Here is a 17,471-nt window from a genome sequence, read left to right as displayed (position 1 = left end):
AACAGTCACATATTTGTTTAATCAGATAACTCAAGCCCTACTCAGTCTGTGCTTATGTACAATATATCATAGAAAAAAAAAGAAATTAATCAGCAATTATGTACAAAACAAGTTCCTCGTCGTCAATATTCACAAAATTTACATTTTCAGCCCTTTAAAGTACACTTTCAAAAGATCTTCAGAAACTTTTTTTGAGAATTTATTATTTGAAATAGACAAAAGCTGACGGACATTGTAGCTTTCTCTGCAAAATGCATTTACATTTAATATAGGCGGACCCCATCAAAACAAAACATTTTCAACACTTTTCAAATTCTACTCTAATTTTAAGTGTTATTTTTAGTCTGATGTCTTTAAAAGAGGATTGCAACCCAAGGGAAAGCGTCTATTCCAAAGAACAATGTCTTAATTTTGCCCTAAGTATGTCAAGTAGCAAAGCATGTGTGCAAACACTGCAGTCTTGTTTAATAAAAATGTATCGTTTTGGAAAAGATGAGAACCAAAATATGAGCCTTTGAGTACAATTTCTTTGTTTCCCTAATCTACACACAAGCCACGAAAAAGAAAGCATTTGAAAGCTCTCATCCACGAACAATGCCACAGTGTGCCAATGCCAGTGTGTCACTTGAAGGTGGGGACAATGTTGAGAAATAACTTAACTCTGCACTCTGAATGCTGCTGAAAACTTCAGTACTACTCGTTGTAGTTGTAAATATTCAAATTAAGTCACAAGCTGAAAACCGTATATATTATATCAGTATCCATATCATAAACAGTGGGCTTTTTCTAGCCTTCTATCAGACTGAATCCCAGTACAACAGGGAAATGTATTCAACTAAAATGAACAGCACAAGTAAAGCTGACATGTTGTGGCTTTATTGTGCAACCTACACCCTTACTGGTGCAAACTAGAAAGATATTGCCTCATCAAGACAACAACAAAAAAGATTTCTGAATGTGCAAACAGGCCATTGAATATTTTCAGCCTAGTTTAATAGCAGTATTTAAACATTGGCTCTTCTTTCAAATTGAGGCTGCACTTCAGAGTCCTCCACACTGCTGGTCTCCTCAAGGAGTTCATAATCTCAAAACGTGCGCTGTATGTACTGAATGAGCTCATACGTCCACATCGTCTGAGTCAGAGGTGCTGGATGACTGTGACTCCTCCTGAGACTCTCCCCACACAAATCTATAGTTGTTCTCCAACTCCTGCTGCCTCTTTTGCTCTTTGTAAACTTCTTCTGTCCCTCCAGTCTGTAAAGTTAAGTAGAAAAAACAATATGTAAAAATCAACAATTCGTCACCGTTTCATTGGCTGAGAAAGCTAATAGCATATATATAGCAGCTGCCAATGACAAATCACTGGCATAAAAACTCAGAGCGCACTTAAGGTTGATAAGAAAGAAACAAGGAAGTTTGTGGTTACCATAAGGAATGTAAATGTCAGTGAAGTGGTAAACGTGTATACTTCAGTCCTACTTGATGTCAATATACAGACAGGATTTTTTTTAGTAAGATAACTGCTGAAGACACACAATATAACTGTGTGTACTCACAATCAAAGGATCCAAGTGGACCCAATAAAAAGGGACGTCTTAAATTACCAGCAGATTTATGAGGAGCTCTCTGAAGGACTTTGTATCTTCCTCTGTCAGCCACTGATCGCCCGTCTCCTCTGCATTTTTTCGTGTCAGGATCTTCACCTCGATTTTACCTAAAAGGAAAAGACAAAAGAATGCAGGCTTTCCAGTTAAACACATGTAATTCTTTGTCTCCCAAAGCAAACAAGAAACACCTATAAACAAACAAATGAACCCATGAAAAATGGACAAACAAAAAGTGAATGAAGAAAGAACACATGGATTACACACATTTCGTGTACCCTCGCCTGCTTAACTGCTGTCTGAGATTGTTGTGGTTTAACTTGGTGTAACCATTATCTTTTCGGATTGTGCTCATCAAAATAATGAGGAACTAGTTTATTGTCCGGAGACTCATTTTATCCAAATACCTTCTGGACTGATTATAAAAGCTTTGCATAAATTGTTATAAGAATGAAGAATGTTTGCAATCATCAGTAGCACTGGCATTATACGTGTTTTAGAAAAACCTTAAACGCTTCAAAAATCTAAATCTGACACTAGTATGCTTTAGATAAAGATGAGAGGAGGAATAGGATCAAGATGGAAGAGAGAAAACGCCATGAGTGTTTTTGGGATCTCCCCCCCTTCGTACCTTCTGCCTTCAGTCCTGCTTTCTCTAGCTGTTCTTTTACCACGTCCTTTATGTGCTGCCACTGGGGATCTCCTTCGCCCATCTCCTGAACTTTGACCTCCCCATCAGGGCTGCTGCCCGTCTTATACTTAGTAATTTTGATCTTAACATGGTCGTCAGCCGCTTGGTCTGGGGTGACGAGACAAAAGAGGGACAAACAACAAAGTTCACCTCAAAACCCGTAAGCTGGGCCACAAGATGGAGGAGGTTGGAGCCAAGAATGTGTCATCTACAACATCTTACACTTGTGCAGTATCATAGACTGAGAGATTATTGAAACTGATCTCAGCGATTTTCATGTAATTACTTCATATTACCCACAGATACATAAACGCCAGCAGGAGAGAAGCCTCTGACTAACTGGAACAGTTCAAAATGTGAATCTGACGACATTTCTGTGGATTCACTCGTGTGAATCTTCAAATCAATCAAAGATGTAAAGACAAACAAGGACTCAGTATATGGACGAAAAATGAAGATGATGGAGGCGACACTGAGTGAAAAAATATGAACATGACCACAGAGAGAGGTAGACAAACTCTGCCACAGTACCTGGTTGCTTCGGAGCCAAGCTGGGACTTCCTCTGGCCGGGTCGCTGCCTGTCTGAACCCCTGGTGTTTGCTGATCCGTGTCCTGGACGTCTTTCTCCTCTAATTGATCGAGCAGCTTGTCTAGTGTCGTCTCCAGAGTCTGTGTGGCCTGAGTGCGATCAAATTCTCCTTTTAGACCTTCTGTCTCTAATTCCTGCTGGGCCTAAAGCAAAGAGAGAAGCGTCGTAAAATGTTCCCTAACAATGTTTCATTGGGTCAGATCTGCCTTATAACAACCTTTTAAAATGAATGATCTTTTGATGTTAAACCTCATTAATGATGTTGTCAAACTCCTTCTGCATTTCCTCCTTTATTCCTTCAATCTTTTCTGAGGGCACTGAGAGGTCAGCCATCTCCTCCTCAAACTCCTGCAGCAGGCGTTCATCATGATCCTTGTCTTCCTCGCCGAGCGTCTTTGACACCCTGTCACTTGTTGCTTTCTCTCCTTGAATTTTAGCTTGGTTTTCTGCTTTCTTGGACGGAAAAAATATGACGGGATTTTTTTTTTTTACAAAGAGCACAAAAAGTATCATACAAAGTAATCATGACAAGTATTTACCTTCCTGTTACTCTCTTTGAGATGCTGGACAAATTTCATCAGGTCTGCCGGGTCAGTGATGATTTTAAAGTTGAATTTTTCAACTGAAAGACAATCGTTTGCATATAGAAGTAGCTAGTCCAACAGCGAACAACAAAACCTTTGGTAACATATCACTTAGTACCCCATATGGACTATAAACTGTTCAATTTGCAAATCAGAAATCATAACTGTCCAGAAATGAATGAGTCTAGACTCTAAGGTTCTGTTCATGTTTTGTATTACATCCCCTTTAAATGGAACTATTGAGTGTGAGTGTGTGTGTGTGTGTGTGCGTGTGTGTGTGTGGGGAGGGGGAGAGGGGGGGGGCAGCCCATTGACATACCTTCCTCACCGTCTTCTATGACCTCATTGTCTGTCATTGAGCCTTCATCTGGTGCCTGAAGAAGGAAGAGAGCAGGTTAGAGTTCTGCAGTTAGAAGAGAAACTGTTGAGCAACTACACCCTCTAGTGTTTTGGTGAATCAACAATTTTTTAAAAACGTATAAAACTTCTGTGCCACATATAATCCGTATTTTGGATTTTGGACGGGATACGTGATTCACACCGATTGTAAGAAATGATTTCACACCTGATCCTTCTGCTGAGATGCTGTGGTTTTTGAATTCCCCGGCTTGGTGACTCCCTCCCAGAACTCAGAGTCTTCTCCTTCCTCTGACCCACCATCCTCAAAGACATCAGTGGTTTCTGTTTCAAACAAAGGCACAGCATGCATGATGGGGGACATTTGATAAGGTGCCATGACAACTTCGTATAATTCTCTGACTGCCGTTTGGCTCTGAAGAGTGGAAAAATCACCTTCTTTTTCAGACGCATTCAAGTTATCAGTGGATGAAGGTGATGCTTCTTCTGTTGTCACTTTCACTGCTCCATCTGTCCCTTCATTAGCCGCCAGCATCTCATCAAGACTCCTCAGCTCCTCCGAGATCTGCTCCACTTTACGCTTTGTGTCCGCTGGGAACAAAAACAGAAGAAGAAGATGGAAAAGAAAGATACACACATTTTTCTTTATTTTTCTGTTAGACAGATGAGGTCATATCCTTTCTCAAGAGGAATAACATTGAAGTAACAAAGTTTCATTCTCTCCAAAGCTGTGTCATGGTGACCTTCATTTTTTTGTCTACTCACAGACTTGAGCCTTGACGTAGTCCATGTACTGTTGGGCACTTAGCGCTGGCTGGCACACAATCCCTTGCGGCTTGGCAGTGGATGGGGGCTTTAGGAATGGATGCTGGCAGGTGCGACTGGTGTGAACGGTCAGAACATAGCGGCATGACTGAGGCTCATCAACACGGGCAATGTAGTCACTCGCGCCTTCTTCACACACAAACTGGAAACAAACACAGGAAAGTTTTCTACGTGTGTTCAGAATGACAAAACAGTAAAACCAGAAAAATCCACACAGGCAGCGCTGGCTACAAACGCATCCGATGTTCAAATGGCTCACCCGGACTTCTGTCTCTCTTGGATTTCCATTGAGGTCACACTTTGAGCCGTTCACATAGGACTGACTGTGGTAGCGCTTCAGCCTGTGCTGCTTGGACGCCTGCAAAATGAAAAGAACATATTTCAGTGTCCCTCTTACACTCTATGTGTGTTGTTACAGATTGAATTTCTGTGAATGTTTATCTTGCGTCTATGTAAGAACACAATGCAACAAAAACTCAATGACTTGTAAATGTTTGAAGTCATGAGCAGCTGACACAACTAACTCTGGAGTTGTATGAAGGTGTGTGTTTTCTAAATAAAGCATTTATGAACTTGAGTGACAAGACATATGACTAGAAGTTTCACGAAAAAATCTCAACCATAAAAACCCGTACAATGTTACCTTTGCCGTTTCATTGTTCCAATCAAATTCAGATTCGTAATAACCGAGGAAGAGTATGTCTCCTTTGATCTCAGTGTCTAAAAAAAGAGAACAAAATGTGTCAAAGACAGCTTCTGCGTCAGAGTGAATGTCATAAATACTTCAGTTTAAAAGCATGAAGGTACTCTCTCACCTTCAAGGTGGTACTGTCTGATGTGCTGACCGTGGCAGAATTCATACGTCCACCAGTCCTTCGTCTGCAGAGAGCATCGACAGAAAAAATAAGCAAATAAAGACTTACTGACTAAATCTTTTCATTGCTAATTGTATAATGTAAAAGTTTTTAGCCAGTGAACATCGGTGTCTTTGAATGTGACACTTACAGTACAAATAAAACAAACTAAAACAAATGTTTTTCTGTACCTCATCTGGATGATACTAGGCAGAAATTTTGAACCACTGACTTTCACCTATGTCTGATTATTAAACACCAGTATTTGGATCATCTTTGCCACTATCTCACAGCAGAAACAAATATATAGGCTGCTCTGGGTTCCTTTACCTTTACTTCCCTTCAGACATTATTAAAGTAAACTGATCTTAATGCAGCTAATCTCACATCAAATATAGTTCAGTAAGACCTTAAGGCCATAAACCACAGCCACATTTACACGGGGCCTTTTCCCATGAAGGTTAAATGCATTTTATTCACAAAGGAAATCTTGTTGTAATGATGTTTAGACTGTCATAGAGAAAGCCAGTGATGCTCTTTCCAGTCACACAGTATGTTGCCTTCTTTATTTGTGGTTTTTGTTTGCAAATCAGACCTCTGTCACATGAATCTAACATGAACCAGTTCAAATTACCACAAATTACGTACAGGGACATCACATCGGACCATGTGTGATCTCATTTATAAACTTACATTTGACCATATCTTTAGAGGAAACTCTACTGCTTGGTTATAGGACTATATCGCCTTACTAGTATTGTGCCTTAAGCATGAGGCCCTTTCATTACTATGTTAACTGTATGACATTTGCAAACAATCTACGTTTCCTTATTTTCATGTTTTTTTTGTGCAGTTATGCAACAAACAAAAAAAATAAATAAACAAAACTGAAAGGAACTGTTTTTTTTTGGGTTTTTTTGCACTTTTCTGTATGAAATGATCAGTTCCCCTTTGGATCACAGCCCCATGTGTACAACATGAACGGCCTCTAAGAGTACAAAGTACTTACAACATACCAGTATAGTATGTGTTGGCACTTACACGAAGGTCAAAGGGAACATGTCATTTTTAAATATTAGACACCTCTTATATATTTGCTTGAACGTTGTGGAGAGCTGTACAACGGACACAAGGTGAGTGACCATTATCAGCATTTGTTTGTGATAAGAGGTCAGCGCAGTCTTGGAATGGCTTTGAGGGGGTTTTCTTGTTACACTCAACTTGTTCGGTATCAAAGTGATACCGTGAACTTGTTAAAGGTTTCCTAACTTGAAATAATGCAATGACTCTCAAACTTTCACTTCCCCATTCTGTTGAACTTGGGACAACAGCAAATAGTTGGTAGTCATTTTGAAATGAATCACAGCACATTTTTTTCCAAAGCAACACAAACTCAAACTAAACAAACAAAAATCTGTGTACATACACCAACAGGTGTACAGTATGATGAACTCTTCACTCCGATAGGTTGTTGAGAACTAACCTTCACCAGACACTGGTTACTGTGCATTGGACTAAGTAGATCTGGGATCTCAGGCCCGTTGTAACCTGGGGATTCAGGCTCAGATGCAGGGTCCTGATGAAAGCGGACAGCCATGGCTGGAAGTCGACACTCATACATCTGCTTGAACTTATTGGAAACCATCATAACCTCCTCTGTCTTGGTCTAAAAGAAAGACACAGTCACAAACACTACAGCATCTTTTAGAAATGAGCACAGTGTTATAATGTTTGAAGCTAAATGACCGGCTGGTTTTATAAATAAAAGTGTGTTTGCTCGTCATCAACAATACAAAAAAAAAGATGCAGGTAGTGAAGTTGAGTTTAGTAGTGTGACAGCTGTCAACAGTGACTGCTACGCACTGGACATCAACCCCTCATTATGTGACTTTAAAACCAATTTTGCATTTTAAAGCACATTTGCCATATAGCTAAGATGCCGGCGTACCTTTGCTCGAGTCATAATTATGTTACAAAAAGGCTTACTTTCTAGTTAGCATGCTAACACTTAGCTTCCCCGAGCACCCTCACTCACCTGGCCTAAGATGACGGGATCGGGAAGAATCTGAATACCATACTTCATCTCATTCAGCTCTTCTAAATTTAGAAAGGCCGGGACACAAAGGGGACATGTCAACAACAACACGCACAATCTTTTTAGCCACCGTACCAAGCAAGCAGCCATGATTGAATCTGCCTTCAGATTGTCCCATTTGTGTCTGACAGCAACACAACACAGACCGTCTGACATGGTAGCAGCTGATTGGTCGAAACGGGAACAGCATCTTTGTCATTGGCTATTTTCTCCTCTAGTTTTGGGGTATGTTGGTTTCGTAAATCGTCACAGAGCGAATGGGCGGTAATTATACCTACATCACAAATTATGATAAGGCAAGCAGCATGTCAGCTTTATGCGTGTACCTTTCCACACAACAAGCCCACACATCGTGAAAAGACTAAAGATGCCTAGTCCAGTTGGCGAGGCGTGACTCAAATTGGCCAATTTAGCTTTTTTTTGTTTGTTTGCTCAAAATCACATTATAAGTGTGATTATAATTGTTTTTTTAACTGCTGTGAAACTACATATGACTGTTCATTAATTTTGAACTTCAACAGTTTGATATTTATGGATAATTGTGTATAAAAACTATACATAGTAGGCCTATAATCAGTATTGAAACACAGTGAAAGTGACCAAAACACTTTCCCATCAAACATGCACTCATTCATTCCCACACATGTCCCCAGACATGCAGTCGTGTGCATGCAGTCTCCCCTCCGTCTGCGCACCCTCACACACACTCCCACACCCACACACGTACGCGCGCACGCACACACACACACACACACACACACACACACACACACGCATGCATTCTTGTTGAGAATGTTTATGAATACTTCTAGTTGTTGGATATGAATATTCAGTAATCATGCTCCAGCCTACATGAACTGTGTTATTTGTCGCATTGAGATTTGTGATCAGGCTGCCGCTCCGCTGACTGACGGATGTGCGTTGCGTTTATAGGTGCGGTGCGCTCTCCGCTGTGCTCCTGCTGCAAGGAGAGCGTCGGTCCACAGCCTGCAGTGCTGCGATGTGCGGTCGTTTTACTCGTCTCCTCGCTGCTCCGTTTCTCCACATCTAAGTCCATTTGCAAAGCCACTGAAGACCGGAGGCATTAAGAGTCGACGACCTCCATGCAGACGGGACGTGAAGCGTCTTACACAGGGCGTCTTTGAAACTGAGGTGAGCTCCTTCATGTGATTTTGATGTACTAACAATAGGCCTGTATCGCCTGCCTCTTCTTTTTTTCCTCGTTGTTTTCTTTCTCTGGGTGAACATTCACCGGGGTAGCCTACTGGATAAAAGAACGAGAAGGCAAAGAGAGGGACATGGAAAAGGAGCCAATGGACTGTTGTTAAAAGAGGCTTATCTTAATGTAATGATCTTTGGATGTGATGAGACGTGTTTCAGCAATTAAGGAATGTTACCGAATGACAAATCAAGCTTTGTGGAATCTTATTCACGACAAGGCAGGCTAATAGGCCTGTCTGAGAGATCGTGTCATATCTGCAGTCAGACATGTACCTGCTGGTCTGAAAATCTGGACAGATTAATGCATTACTTTGATATTATCCTTATGTTTGTTTGAGGCTCATGGGCGGCAAGGAGGAGTCGCTGATGCAGAGCCAAAATGCTGTGATTTAATCTGAAAGGCAACATATCTTTAAAGCGCACTTTGGGAGGGATCCATTGAGCTGATGTGGCCATAAAGGACCGTGCATAGCTCTCCATATCTCCTCATTGGCCTTTTTGTAGGTAAACGAAAACAGCTGAGCTTCTAGTGGAGTTTAATTTTGATTGGTCCATGAGCATTTCTTCCAAATCTAAAAAATATCACATCATGCTTAACATCATTTATACAGTTAATTATCATTCTAAGCATCATACTTCATTTTTTAGCTGTGTGCACTTTAAGGTGAAGCCAAGTAATCTTGTTGTACAATTTGTATAATGACAATAAAGGCATTCTATTCTATTCTAAACGCACAACTTTGAATAGATATGAGAACATGCCTATGCCACTTCTGTGGGGTTTATTTAAACTTAACAAGATCACACTTACTCTTACATATAATCAATTTTATTATTACTTTAAAGCTAAGAATACTAAGCATTGCTATATTCTTCTTGTTTGTAATTTTCTGCACAGTTGACTTGTAGCAGGGCTGAACAGCATCTCAGAACTATTGTTAAGGATGGGGTATGGACATACTATGAACTGGTGTATTATTTTACCGCTATCTACAAAAAAATGTTAGAAACCTCAAAATGCAGTAACTCTCTGTACATGTGTGAATGTTTTGTGTTTATGCCATTTGTTTTTCAGTGACTGACAAAAGAAAGTGAACCATAATGTCTGGTTATACAGTAAAAAAGGATTGATAAGTTCTTCTTTTTGAGACTTTAATGTGCAAGATGTGACAGCGCTCTTTCTCAGATATGAATCGGGCTGTTTATCCTTCATCACTGATGAGTGCTTTTAAAAGGAGCACTCAAAAAAGTCATTTCCTATGAGATGTTAAAGAGCACTGGTTCAAAACAGCTCAGCTGATTGGCTGCTTAGTGCTGATCCCATACGTCCCTCTCTCCTATTGATTTTGGTCCAATGTACTGCATAATGTTGAATGTGTCTGCCCCCAACTCTGGAGGATTTCCTAAAGGGGATTTGAGATCATGGAAGCTGCTCCTGAAGCATCATTTTGATTTGTGATGGTGTCTTTATATGTTAGGGGCTTTGCAGTTCTTTAGAATATTCTTAATGATTATAGCTTGATTCAATTTATTTCTACAACGTTTTCTATTTCTTGTTTCCAGATGGGGAAGGCCCTCACTAATTTCTGTGAATATCTACACAGTTTCTGGAGATGGAGGTGTCTTCAGAAAATGCCCTTGCACTGACTGGATAGAGACAGTTGAGTATATTTTGTAAAGTTTATTATACATGTAGGGCTGACATAAGTTCATTACACTTTCTCATCCATTTTAAGCTGGTTGCAGTTATATATGAGCAAACAACAATTTCAGAGAATTTCATACAGTAGGTCCTGCCAACAAGACACTGAACCCTAAATTGAAGCTGCAATGTCAATAGCGTGTAAATGTGCACAAATGGGATTAGTTAATACTTACGGCCACATATGTGCTTATGTTGTGTTATGGAAGTATGTGACATGTGGAGCAGAAAGTGCTTAAAGTAGTCTGAAGGCTAGAGAAGTGCTCTATCCATGTGCACAATGCATCAATAAGAGCCATCTGAATAGCCGAGTCATATTCTTCATGTCACAGCAAAACAAACAGCAGTTTTATTCCATAATCTCAGGCATTATTCAGGCATTACATTTTATGAAACTATTGTGGCTGAACATACGTTAGAAGATTCATGTCTGCTCTTTTTGCAGAGAACTTCATAGTTGCAGCAATCTCAAAGAATAAGGCAAGCAAGAAAAAAAAAAGTCGGTATGTTTACTTCAAAGAAGGAACAAGCATTTTTCTGAGAAAGATTCGAGTCCAAAGTGTCAGCTGTAGTCATACACACACACACACACACACACACACACACACACACACACACACACACACATTCATTCAGAGCAAAAACAGACTTTTGCTCACCATTCCTGGAATGTTGGAGAATGAGTTCATTATGTAGGCCTACTGGAAACATGCATTCAGTGGATGTTGCTGTGACAAAGAGAGAAGATCGAATGACAGATTGAGAGAAGAAAATAAATTTCCATTACTTTTACTCTGCCTCTGCATGTGTGAGACAGCTGTTTTTAATATGTTACTGTAAATGTAGTGCAAGTTCCAGAGTAAGCACAGTTAAGCAGCTGAGCACTGTGCAGACAAAATACTCAGAAGCCATGATGCTGATTGCTTGAGTCATTCAGAATGTTTTATGACTCAAAATGAAGAGCATGATGAATATGCATCATAGCATCGACACCTCAGCTCTTACTTTAATGAATGCTTTTACTACCAGAGCTTCCCTCCCAGCTCTGGAGTCTTGATAGTTTATAGGACAGATTTTGTAAGTCTGTCAAAAACAAAATTATAAAGCTCAGCCAAAGCTAACGGAAGTTCTTCGCCAGTCTAAATTTAGGTTTATCTTGCAGATATGTTCATGCTTCTTCTCGTTTTGAAAAAAACAAACAAAAAAACCCAAACATTCTCTCTATTTGCCCTGAAAGTGTTAATGTTCTGAACTGTGGCAGTGAGACATCACACAGAACATTTCATACCACTAATTTTTCATAGAGTTAGATTTAAGCTTAAGATTAACTTCAAAATGTTTACACAATGTCTTTACAACATCGAGTTCTGATGAAGTAATCTGATTGGACGAAAGGCATTCCATGTGTAGAGACAGAGTACAACAGCATTTAGACCTTAACTATACAATTCACTGCACTGCTTTTAAATAACATTACAGCTGATGGTCTAGATTGAAAAAACATCTAAAGCAACTGTTACAGATGTGTATTTTCAGTGTTTAAACATGAAACCTATAAAAAATTGCACTTTGTAAAATTGTACAAAGTAGCTGGTCTGTAAAAAATGTGAAAACACAAAGTAACAAGTTTGTGGGACAATATGAATGTGTTGTTTTGCAACCGTCAAGTTCTTGTCAGGTTGGTGAAATGGAGTATGGGATTTATAAAACAAATTATAAATACTTTTTTAAAATATTTGCTATGGGTAAACTTTTTGTATGAAAGCTATATCCCACTGAAGATTATGCTGTTCTTCTACATATCTACATTAACAAACACGATCAAATCACAACAATGCTGATATTCAGAACAACAGCACTCCCTGCCCTATGACACTGCCTACGTTTTACAAAGAAAAAAAGGAATATGGAATATATTACAGATCAAATATATTGCTATCATGGTATTGTAGGGGTGGAAAGAAGGAAAAAACTACAGCAACTACCAAAGTCTTAACACTCCCCCATGTCTGTGCCAGGTTTAAGGATGCGTTCCCTAAGAAAGACAGTGTTGCTCGCCATTTTGGCGTCTGTGGTGCTGGTACTGGCCCTGCTGCATTCGTGGCCCACTCGGGCATACCCCACAGTGGATGTGTGGCAGCGTCCAGGGCTGACAGCAGAAAGACACCTGGAGGAGAGGCTTCCAGACCTTGACCACCGATTAGACCACATCCCCTTTCATGTGAGGGACAGTGTGACGAGGTGGGTGAAAAGAGATAGTTTTCTGTAACCAGAGTTAAGCCTACACCTAATTTCCTCACACACACACATACCTCTGATCTTTGCAGCTTGCTGGCCCGTAATGGGTGTGTATGTGAGGGTGAGAGTGGAGGAGTTAACCTGCCCTTCGCCCAACTTTTATTCCCGAGGGTGTCAGCGCACCCGCTACACACTGCCTTTGAGGCCTCTGAGCTGGAGGAGATGAAGAGGAGACGGGCCAAAGAATACAAAAGTTTCCAGAAAAGGTACTCTATTCCTATCTTTATTCCTGCTTTATTTATCAGGTGTGAATTCCAGTTGTATCTGGATCATTTCTAAGAAGTCCTTTATGTCCCTTTCTTTTTGTCAGCCGGAAATATTCCAGAACACACCAGCAGTGTTGTTTAAAAGATACCTGGAATACTCATGCAGTGACAATGTCAGTGCTATTATTAGCTCCTGATGAATTTGGCTGCTGAACTGTTTCCAAAAAGCAGAGCAATTCTCCTGAATTCAAAGTGGAGCCTTCTTGTCTACCCTCTTCCAATCCATGTTCCTGAATGATTGTTTTTATTAGCTTAAGTCAGCATTTTACTGATGTGACATCTTCTATTTCAGGTCACAGACAACTGCAGATGTTCTCGTCATTGCAGACGCTAACAATCCCTTACAGTATCCAACTCAGGGGGTGGAGGTACGACCCCTGAAAACAATCATCATCCCAGGTAAGACCTCAGACAGAGTGGGACAGTTGAAAGTGGTCGACATTCTAGCATGGAATATCCAAGTAGATGATTTTATAAAAGCATGTCCAACTAAAAAAAGCTCATTAGTAATCAAACTTAACCTTGAAGTTTGATTTTCCGATTTCCCTATTAGGCACATTTTAAATGAAAAAAGGACCTGCAAAGTTCTGCATAATGTTGAAACATGCTGACTGTTTTAATAATAAGTTTGTACTCACACCTTAAAAAGGCAGCTTTTTGTTTTTATTTTTGCCGACAGGAGGTTGACTGCATCTGAGTTGCTGTGTTATCTAAGATTGTTATTTGTTGGCATGTTCTTTCAGGTTTGGCCTTGCATGACCTTCCCAGAGACCTCTACTCTGTAAGTATTTTAGTTTGTCTTTAATCACCTTGCCTAACTCTAGTTATCTGCTGTCATTGATTCCATCTGCTTTCTGTCAATCCATCTGTAGATAAACATCACTGCCACGCTGGGAACATTAAATATAGCTGCAGAGGTTGACGGGGTGAAAATTAAAGGTGATGGTGAGATGCACATGACTCTGTCCAGCATCGTCCTGCAGAACCTGAACCGACAGCTTCAGTTTGTCACATATACAAACACCCTGTTCCACCCAAGCACTGCAGACACAGGTAAGGCCTTAAAAAATGTACTTTGCACCAAATCTCTTTTCAGGACATTTTATATTGATTCAAGTAATCAGGGACAGTGCATGCATCTGATTTTCAGTACTGGGAACATTCTTGTTCTCTTTCTGGCATCAAGTTAGAAAAGGTAGATCTCCACAATGATCATTTCTGTATTGTCAACCTGAAGATGCAGCCATCAGCTGGTTAACTACAGTAAGTAAACACAGTAACCAGGGAGAAAGAGGAAACATCTGTCCTGAGGAAACCAAATTCCACTGACCACCCCTGAAGTTAAACTTGTTAAATGTCTTGATATGTTCAGTAGTTGATAGAAATCAAAGTGTATTGAATAATTATATTTTCATAAGAATTCTTGTTCCTCTCTATTTTGCACAGTTGTCAGGCATCATTCTGGCCCTGTAATTATTAACGTTTTTCTATGGATTGAACCCAAGTCACAATGTGGTAAATGTAAGCCTTGAAGAACAATTCTGTAAACGTTAGTCAGAGTAGGCTGGAGGTTTCCATCTGTATGGTCATGATGTTAAGCAAAGCCACCTGGCTGCTGGATGTAGCTATACATGGACCAAATACTTGAAGCAGTATTTTTCTTACCAGAAATTTTGCACAGAAGCAATGACGTATTTTTCTGTTGTAGTTAAGATTTTACTCAGTGATTTGTAATTTATGACTAAAAAACAATAAGCCATCCAACAAACAAACAAGCAAACAATCAAGACAAGAGACCTTGGGACCAATAAAAAGATCCTATCTATAAATGAATTAAAAGTCTTATTTATTTTGTCTTATAGTGCGGTTTAATACAGAAGGTCATCAAGCTGTCTTCACTATCAAGATCCGTCACGGTGTTACACCTAAATTGTATAACACAGGATCCAAAGGAGGTAAATGACAACGGCTACACATCAACTCTATAACAAATAAATGCATTTTTTTTTTAAATTTGTTGTTTGATCTTCCTTCCCTACAGAGTACAATGTCAGCGCTCTTGTTACCATAGCTACAAAGACCTTCTTGCGGTATAATAAGCTACAAGATCTAATCAACAGCGTGAGAAACTACTATCCTACCATCACCATAGTCATCGCAGATGACAGTGAAAATCCCCAAGCCATCTCTGGGCCTTACATTGAACACTACATCATGCCTTTTGGAAAGGTAGGGAAGAAGGAAAAAAACGTTATTTCTTTCACATCTTTGTTGTCACTGTTAATTTTTCTGCAGTGTTCAACACTTTGTTGTGTGTCTCAGGGTTGGTTTGCTGGACGAAACCTGGCTGTCTCTCAGGTGACCACAAAGTATGTACTTTGGGTGGATGATGACTTCATCTTCACAGCCAACACCAAGCTGGAGAAACTGGTGGATGTGTTAGAGAGAACAACTCTCGACTTGGTGAGAAATGTACTGTTTGATGGTGATAGTGGTCAGCTGTATGTTGAGATATCAGTCACATCAGTATTTGTGTTTTGTGTGTACGTACTGTATGTGCTTTTAGGTGGGTGGTGCAGTACGTGAGGCCACAGGTTACACAGCCACCTACAGACAGACTATCTCTATTGAGCCTGGGGAGGAGGATGGAGACTGTTTACACATGAGGAGAGGGTTTCATCATGTCATTCAAGGCTTTCCAAACTGTGTTGTGACTGACGGGGTCATCAACTTCTTCCTGGCTCGCACTGACAAAGTGCAGCAGGTTGGCTTTGACCCCCGCCTCGCAAGGGTGGCTCACCTAGGTAAGTATGGCTCAGATTGAATGATATTGATGTTAAATAGACAGTATGCAATGCTGTAAACATTATTAGTTATATAGTTATGTTAGTTATAAGTTATATACAATTGTGTTCTGGCATTTATTGCTGTCATTTTAAACAAATACCGAAACGACCTCTTCCTCATTACTACCTCATACACAAATATGAAATTCACACACTTAAAATGTTCTCATCATGAGTCAAAGGGGAAATAATTAATTATTTTTAAATAATAATGAAAAAACAATGAATAATGAATTGTTGATCATCTAAAGGATTGTCACTTTACCTACACTGTCTGAAACAATGAAAACATTAGAGAAGTGATCTGATAAAACTGATTTACTAGAGATTTAAATCTTGTTTTAGTTTTTGAGCTGGTATCAAATTCAAGTATCCCAGCATCAGTGTTGCACTGAAATTGAACTAAATTCACGTGCAAAAAAAACATTATTACATTATTGAATGAAAATGAATTGCCTTAGTTACCCTTCTACTCCTAGTTGAAAGGTTGCTGAATTCGGTTTGAATCCGGTTTATGGTTGCATCAGTCAAATGCATTTTTGTCGATTATATCTTATGTCTGACTTTAAATTCTTATAAATGACGTACTGTACGTTCTGCCTTTGAACCTTCAAAAGCAACTAAGTTTTTTAAGGTATTAAATAGAGTTTTAAGAGGTTGTTTTTGATTCTATTTTTCAGAGTTTTTCATTGATGGCCTGGGATCTCTCCATGTTGGCTCCTGTGATGATGTAATCGTCAATCATGCAACCAAGATCAAACTTCCTTGGGTCAGCCAATCAGAGAGCGACAAGACTTACGCTAAGTTCCGTTACCCACCTGCCTCCTCTGATGCCACACACACTAAAAACGGCCTCTTGTTCTTTAAGAACCGATTCCAGTGTTTGACTCATAATTAGTTCCCCTCCCTTTTATCCTGAGGGATCCTCTGCTCCTCCTGAGTTGCCAAAGAGTTATTCTCCATTGCGTCCTGTCAGATAGGATTTCAAACTAAACCCTTGAATAAAACCTTTTCCTTAAACTTACGCAAGATATTTCCGGCTTTACTGGATGTCTGGCACGTTCATTCAGTCAGTGAAGAGGTCTGCAGGGAGCGACGCAGTCCAAAAGTCAACTTAAAAAGTCAGGCTCCTTTGGAGAGAGGAAGCGTTTCCTCTTGTTTACACAGACCCAGTTAAATCCCAACTTATTCCTAATGAATTCAAGGTTTTGAAGTCATTTTGCTTTTTCTCTATCAAACGTTATCTGGCTTTACATCATTGAGTTGTTGAGCTTTGGGGAAACATGGTAGCATCTTTATGGTCTGATTCACTTCAATGATGTGAGAAGAGGTACATGTGTCCACCTTCAATTTGCACTATCCAACAAGAACAAGCTTGGAAAAGCAATAGTGGCATCGAGCGTCCGCTGATGAGAACTCGGCCTTAGCAAGGACAAAAGGGACACTTACCTAAAAGTGACAATCCTGTGCACACAGAACACGGATATCCTTTTCAACAATGCCACATGAAGAACGCATTCAGAACTTTTTTCACCAGT

At 39.9% G+C, this 17,471-nt stretch overlaps 2 protein-coding genes across 3 annotated transcripts; one reads left to right on the top strand and one right to left on the bottom strand.

Moving 5' to 3' along the window:
* Positions 1 to 7,771, bottom strand: os9 (OS9 endoplasmic reticulum lectin). 2 transcript variants are annotated; one of them, XM_079342357.1, is made up of 15 exons: positions 7,541 to 7,771; positions 6,989 to 7,171; positions 5,467 to 5,530; positions 5,295 to 5,371; positions 4,911 to 5,009; positions 4,592 to 4,793; positions 4,262 to 4,417; positions 4,035 to 4,150; positions 3,789 to 3,843; positions 3,425 to 3,507; positions 3,135 to 3,338; positions 2,827 to 3,028; positions 2,236 to 2,403; positions 1,605 to 1,714; positions 1 to 1,254 (listed from the first exon to the last, which is right to left on the bottom strand). In XM_079342357.1, the coding sequence occupies exons 1-15, from the start codon at positions 7,754 to 7,756 to the stop codon at positions 1,117 to 1,119; spliced, it is 2,073 nt and encodes a 690-aa protein (XP_079198483.1). In that variant the 5' UTR covers positions 7,757 to 7,771; the 3' UTR covers positions 1 to 1,116. The 2 variants fall into 2 exon arrangements, with proteins under 2 accessions (XP_079198483.1, XP_079198484.1); XM_079342358.1 differs by lacking the exon at positions 2,236 to 2,403.
* Positions 7,772 to 8,329: 558 nt separating this feature from the next.
* Positions 8,330 to 16,835, top strand: b4galnt1b (beta-1,4-N-acetyl-galactosaminyl transferase 1b). Its single transcript, XM_079340626.1, has 12 exons — positions 8,330 to 8,752; positions 10,385 to 10,481; positions 12,542 to 12,764; positions 12,851 to 13,027; positions 13,380 to 13,486; positions 13,831 to 13,868; positions 13,960 to 14,140; positions 14,950 to 15,042; positions 15,129 to 15,316; positions 15,410 to 15,550; positions 15,654 to 15,891; positions 16,614 to 16,835. Exons 3-12 carry the CDS (start codon positions 12,550 to 12,552, stop codon positions 16,829 to 16,831), a joined length of 1,596 nt encoding a protein of 531 aa, XP_079196752.1. The 5' UTR covers positions 8,330 to 8,752; positions 10,385 to 10,481; positions 12,542 to 12,549; the 3' UTR covers positions 16,832 to 16,835.
* Positions 16,836 to 17,471: the final 636 nt, after the last annotated feature.

This window comes from Symphodus melops, assembly GCF_947650265.1.
Source record: "Symphodus melops genome assembly, chromosome: 4".
Lineage (NCBI taxonomy): Eukaryota > Metazoa > Chordata > Actinopteri > Labriformes > Labridae > Symphodus > Symphodus melops.
Note: the sequence above shows the minus strand (reverse complement) of the source record. Positions and strands in the feature narration are given on the sequence as shown.

What these genes read in the sequence shown, in the direction of transcription:
- os9 (XM_079342357.1), bottom strand. Translation starts at nt 7,756, where the DNA reads ATGTCAGACGGTCTGTGTTGTGTTGCTGTCAGACACAAATGGGACAAT. An exon ending in ATCCCGTCATCTTAGGCCAG is followed by an intron (nt 7,172 to 7,540) that starts GTGAGTGAGGGT and finishes TCTTTCTTTTAG; the next exon opens with ACCAAGACAGAGGAGGTTAT. An exon ending in GAATGCGTCTGAAAAAGAAG is followed by an intron (nt 4,151 to 4,261) that starts GTGATTTTTCCA and finishes TGTTTGAAACAG; the next exon opens with AAACCACTGATGTCTTTGAG.
- b4galnt1b (XM_079340626.1), top strand. Translation starts at nt 12,550, where the DNA reads ATGCGTTCCCTAAGAAAGACAGTGTTGCTCGCCATTTTGGCGTCTGTG. An exon ending in TACAAAAGTTTCCAGAAAAG is followed by an intron (nt 13,028 to 13,379) that starts GTACTCTATTCC and finishes CTTCTATTTCAG; the next exon opens with GTCACAGACAACTGCAGATG. An exon ending in TTCCCAGAGACCTCTACTCT is followed by an intron (nt 13,869 to 13,959) that starts GTAAGTATTTTA and finishes ATCCATCTGTAG; the next exon opens with ATAAACATCACTGCCACGCT.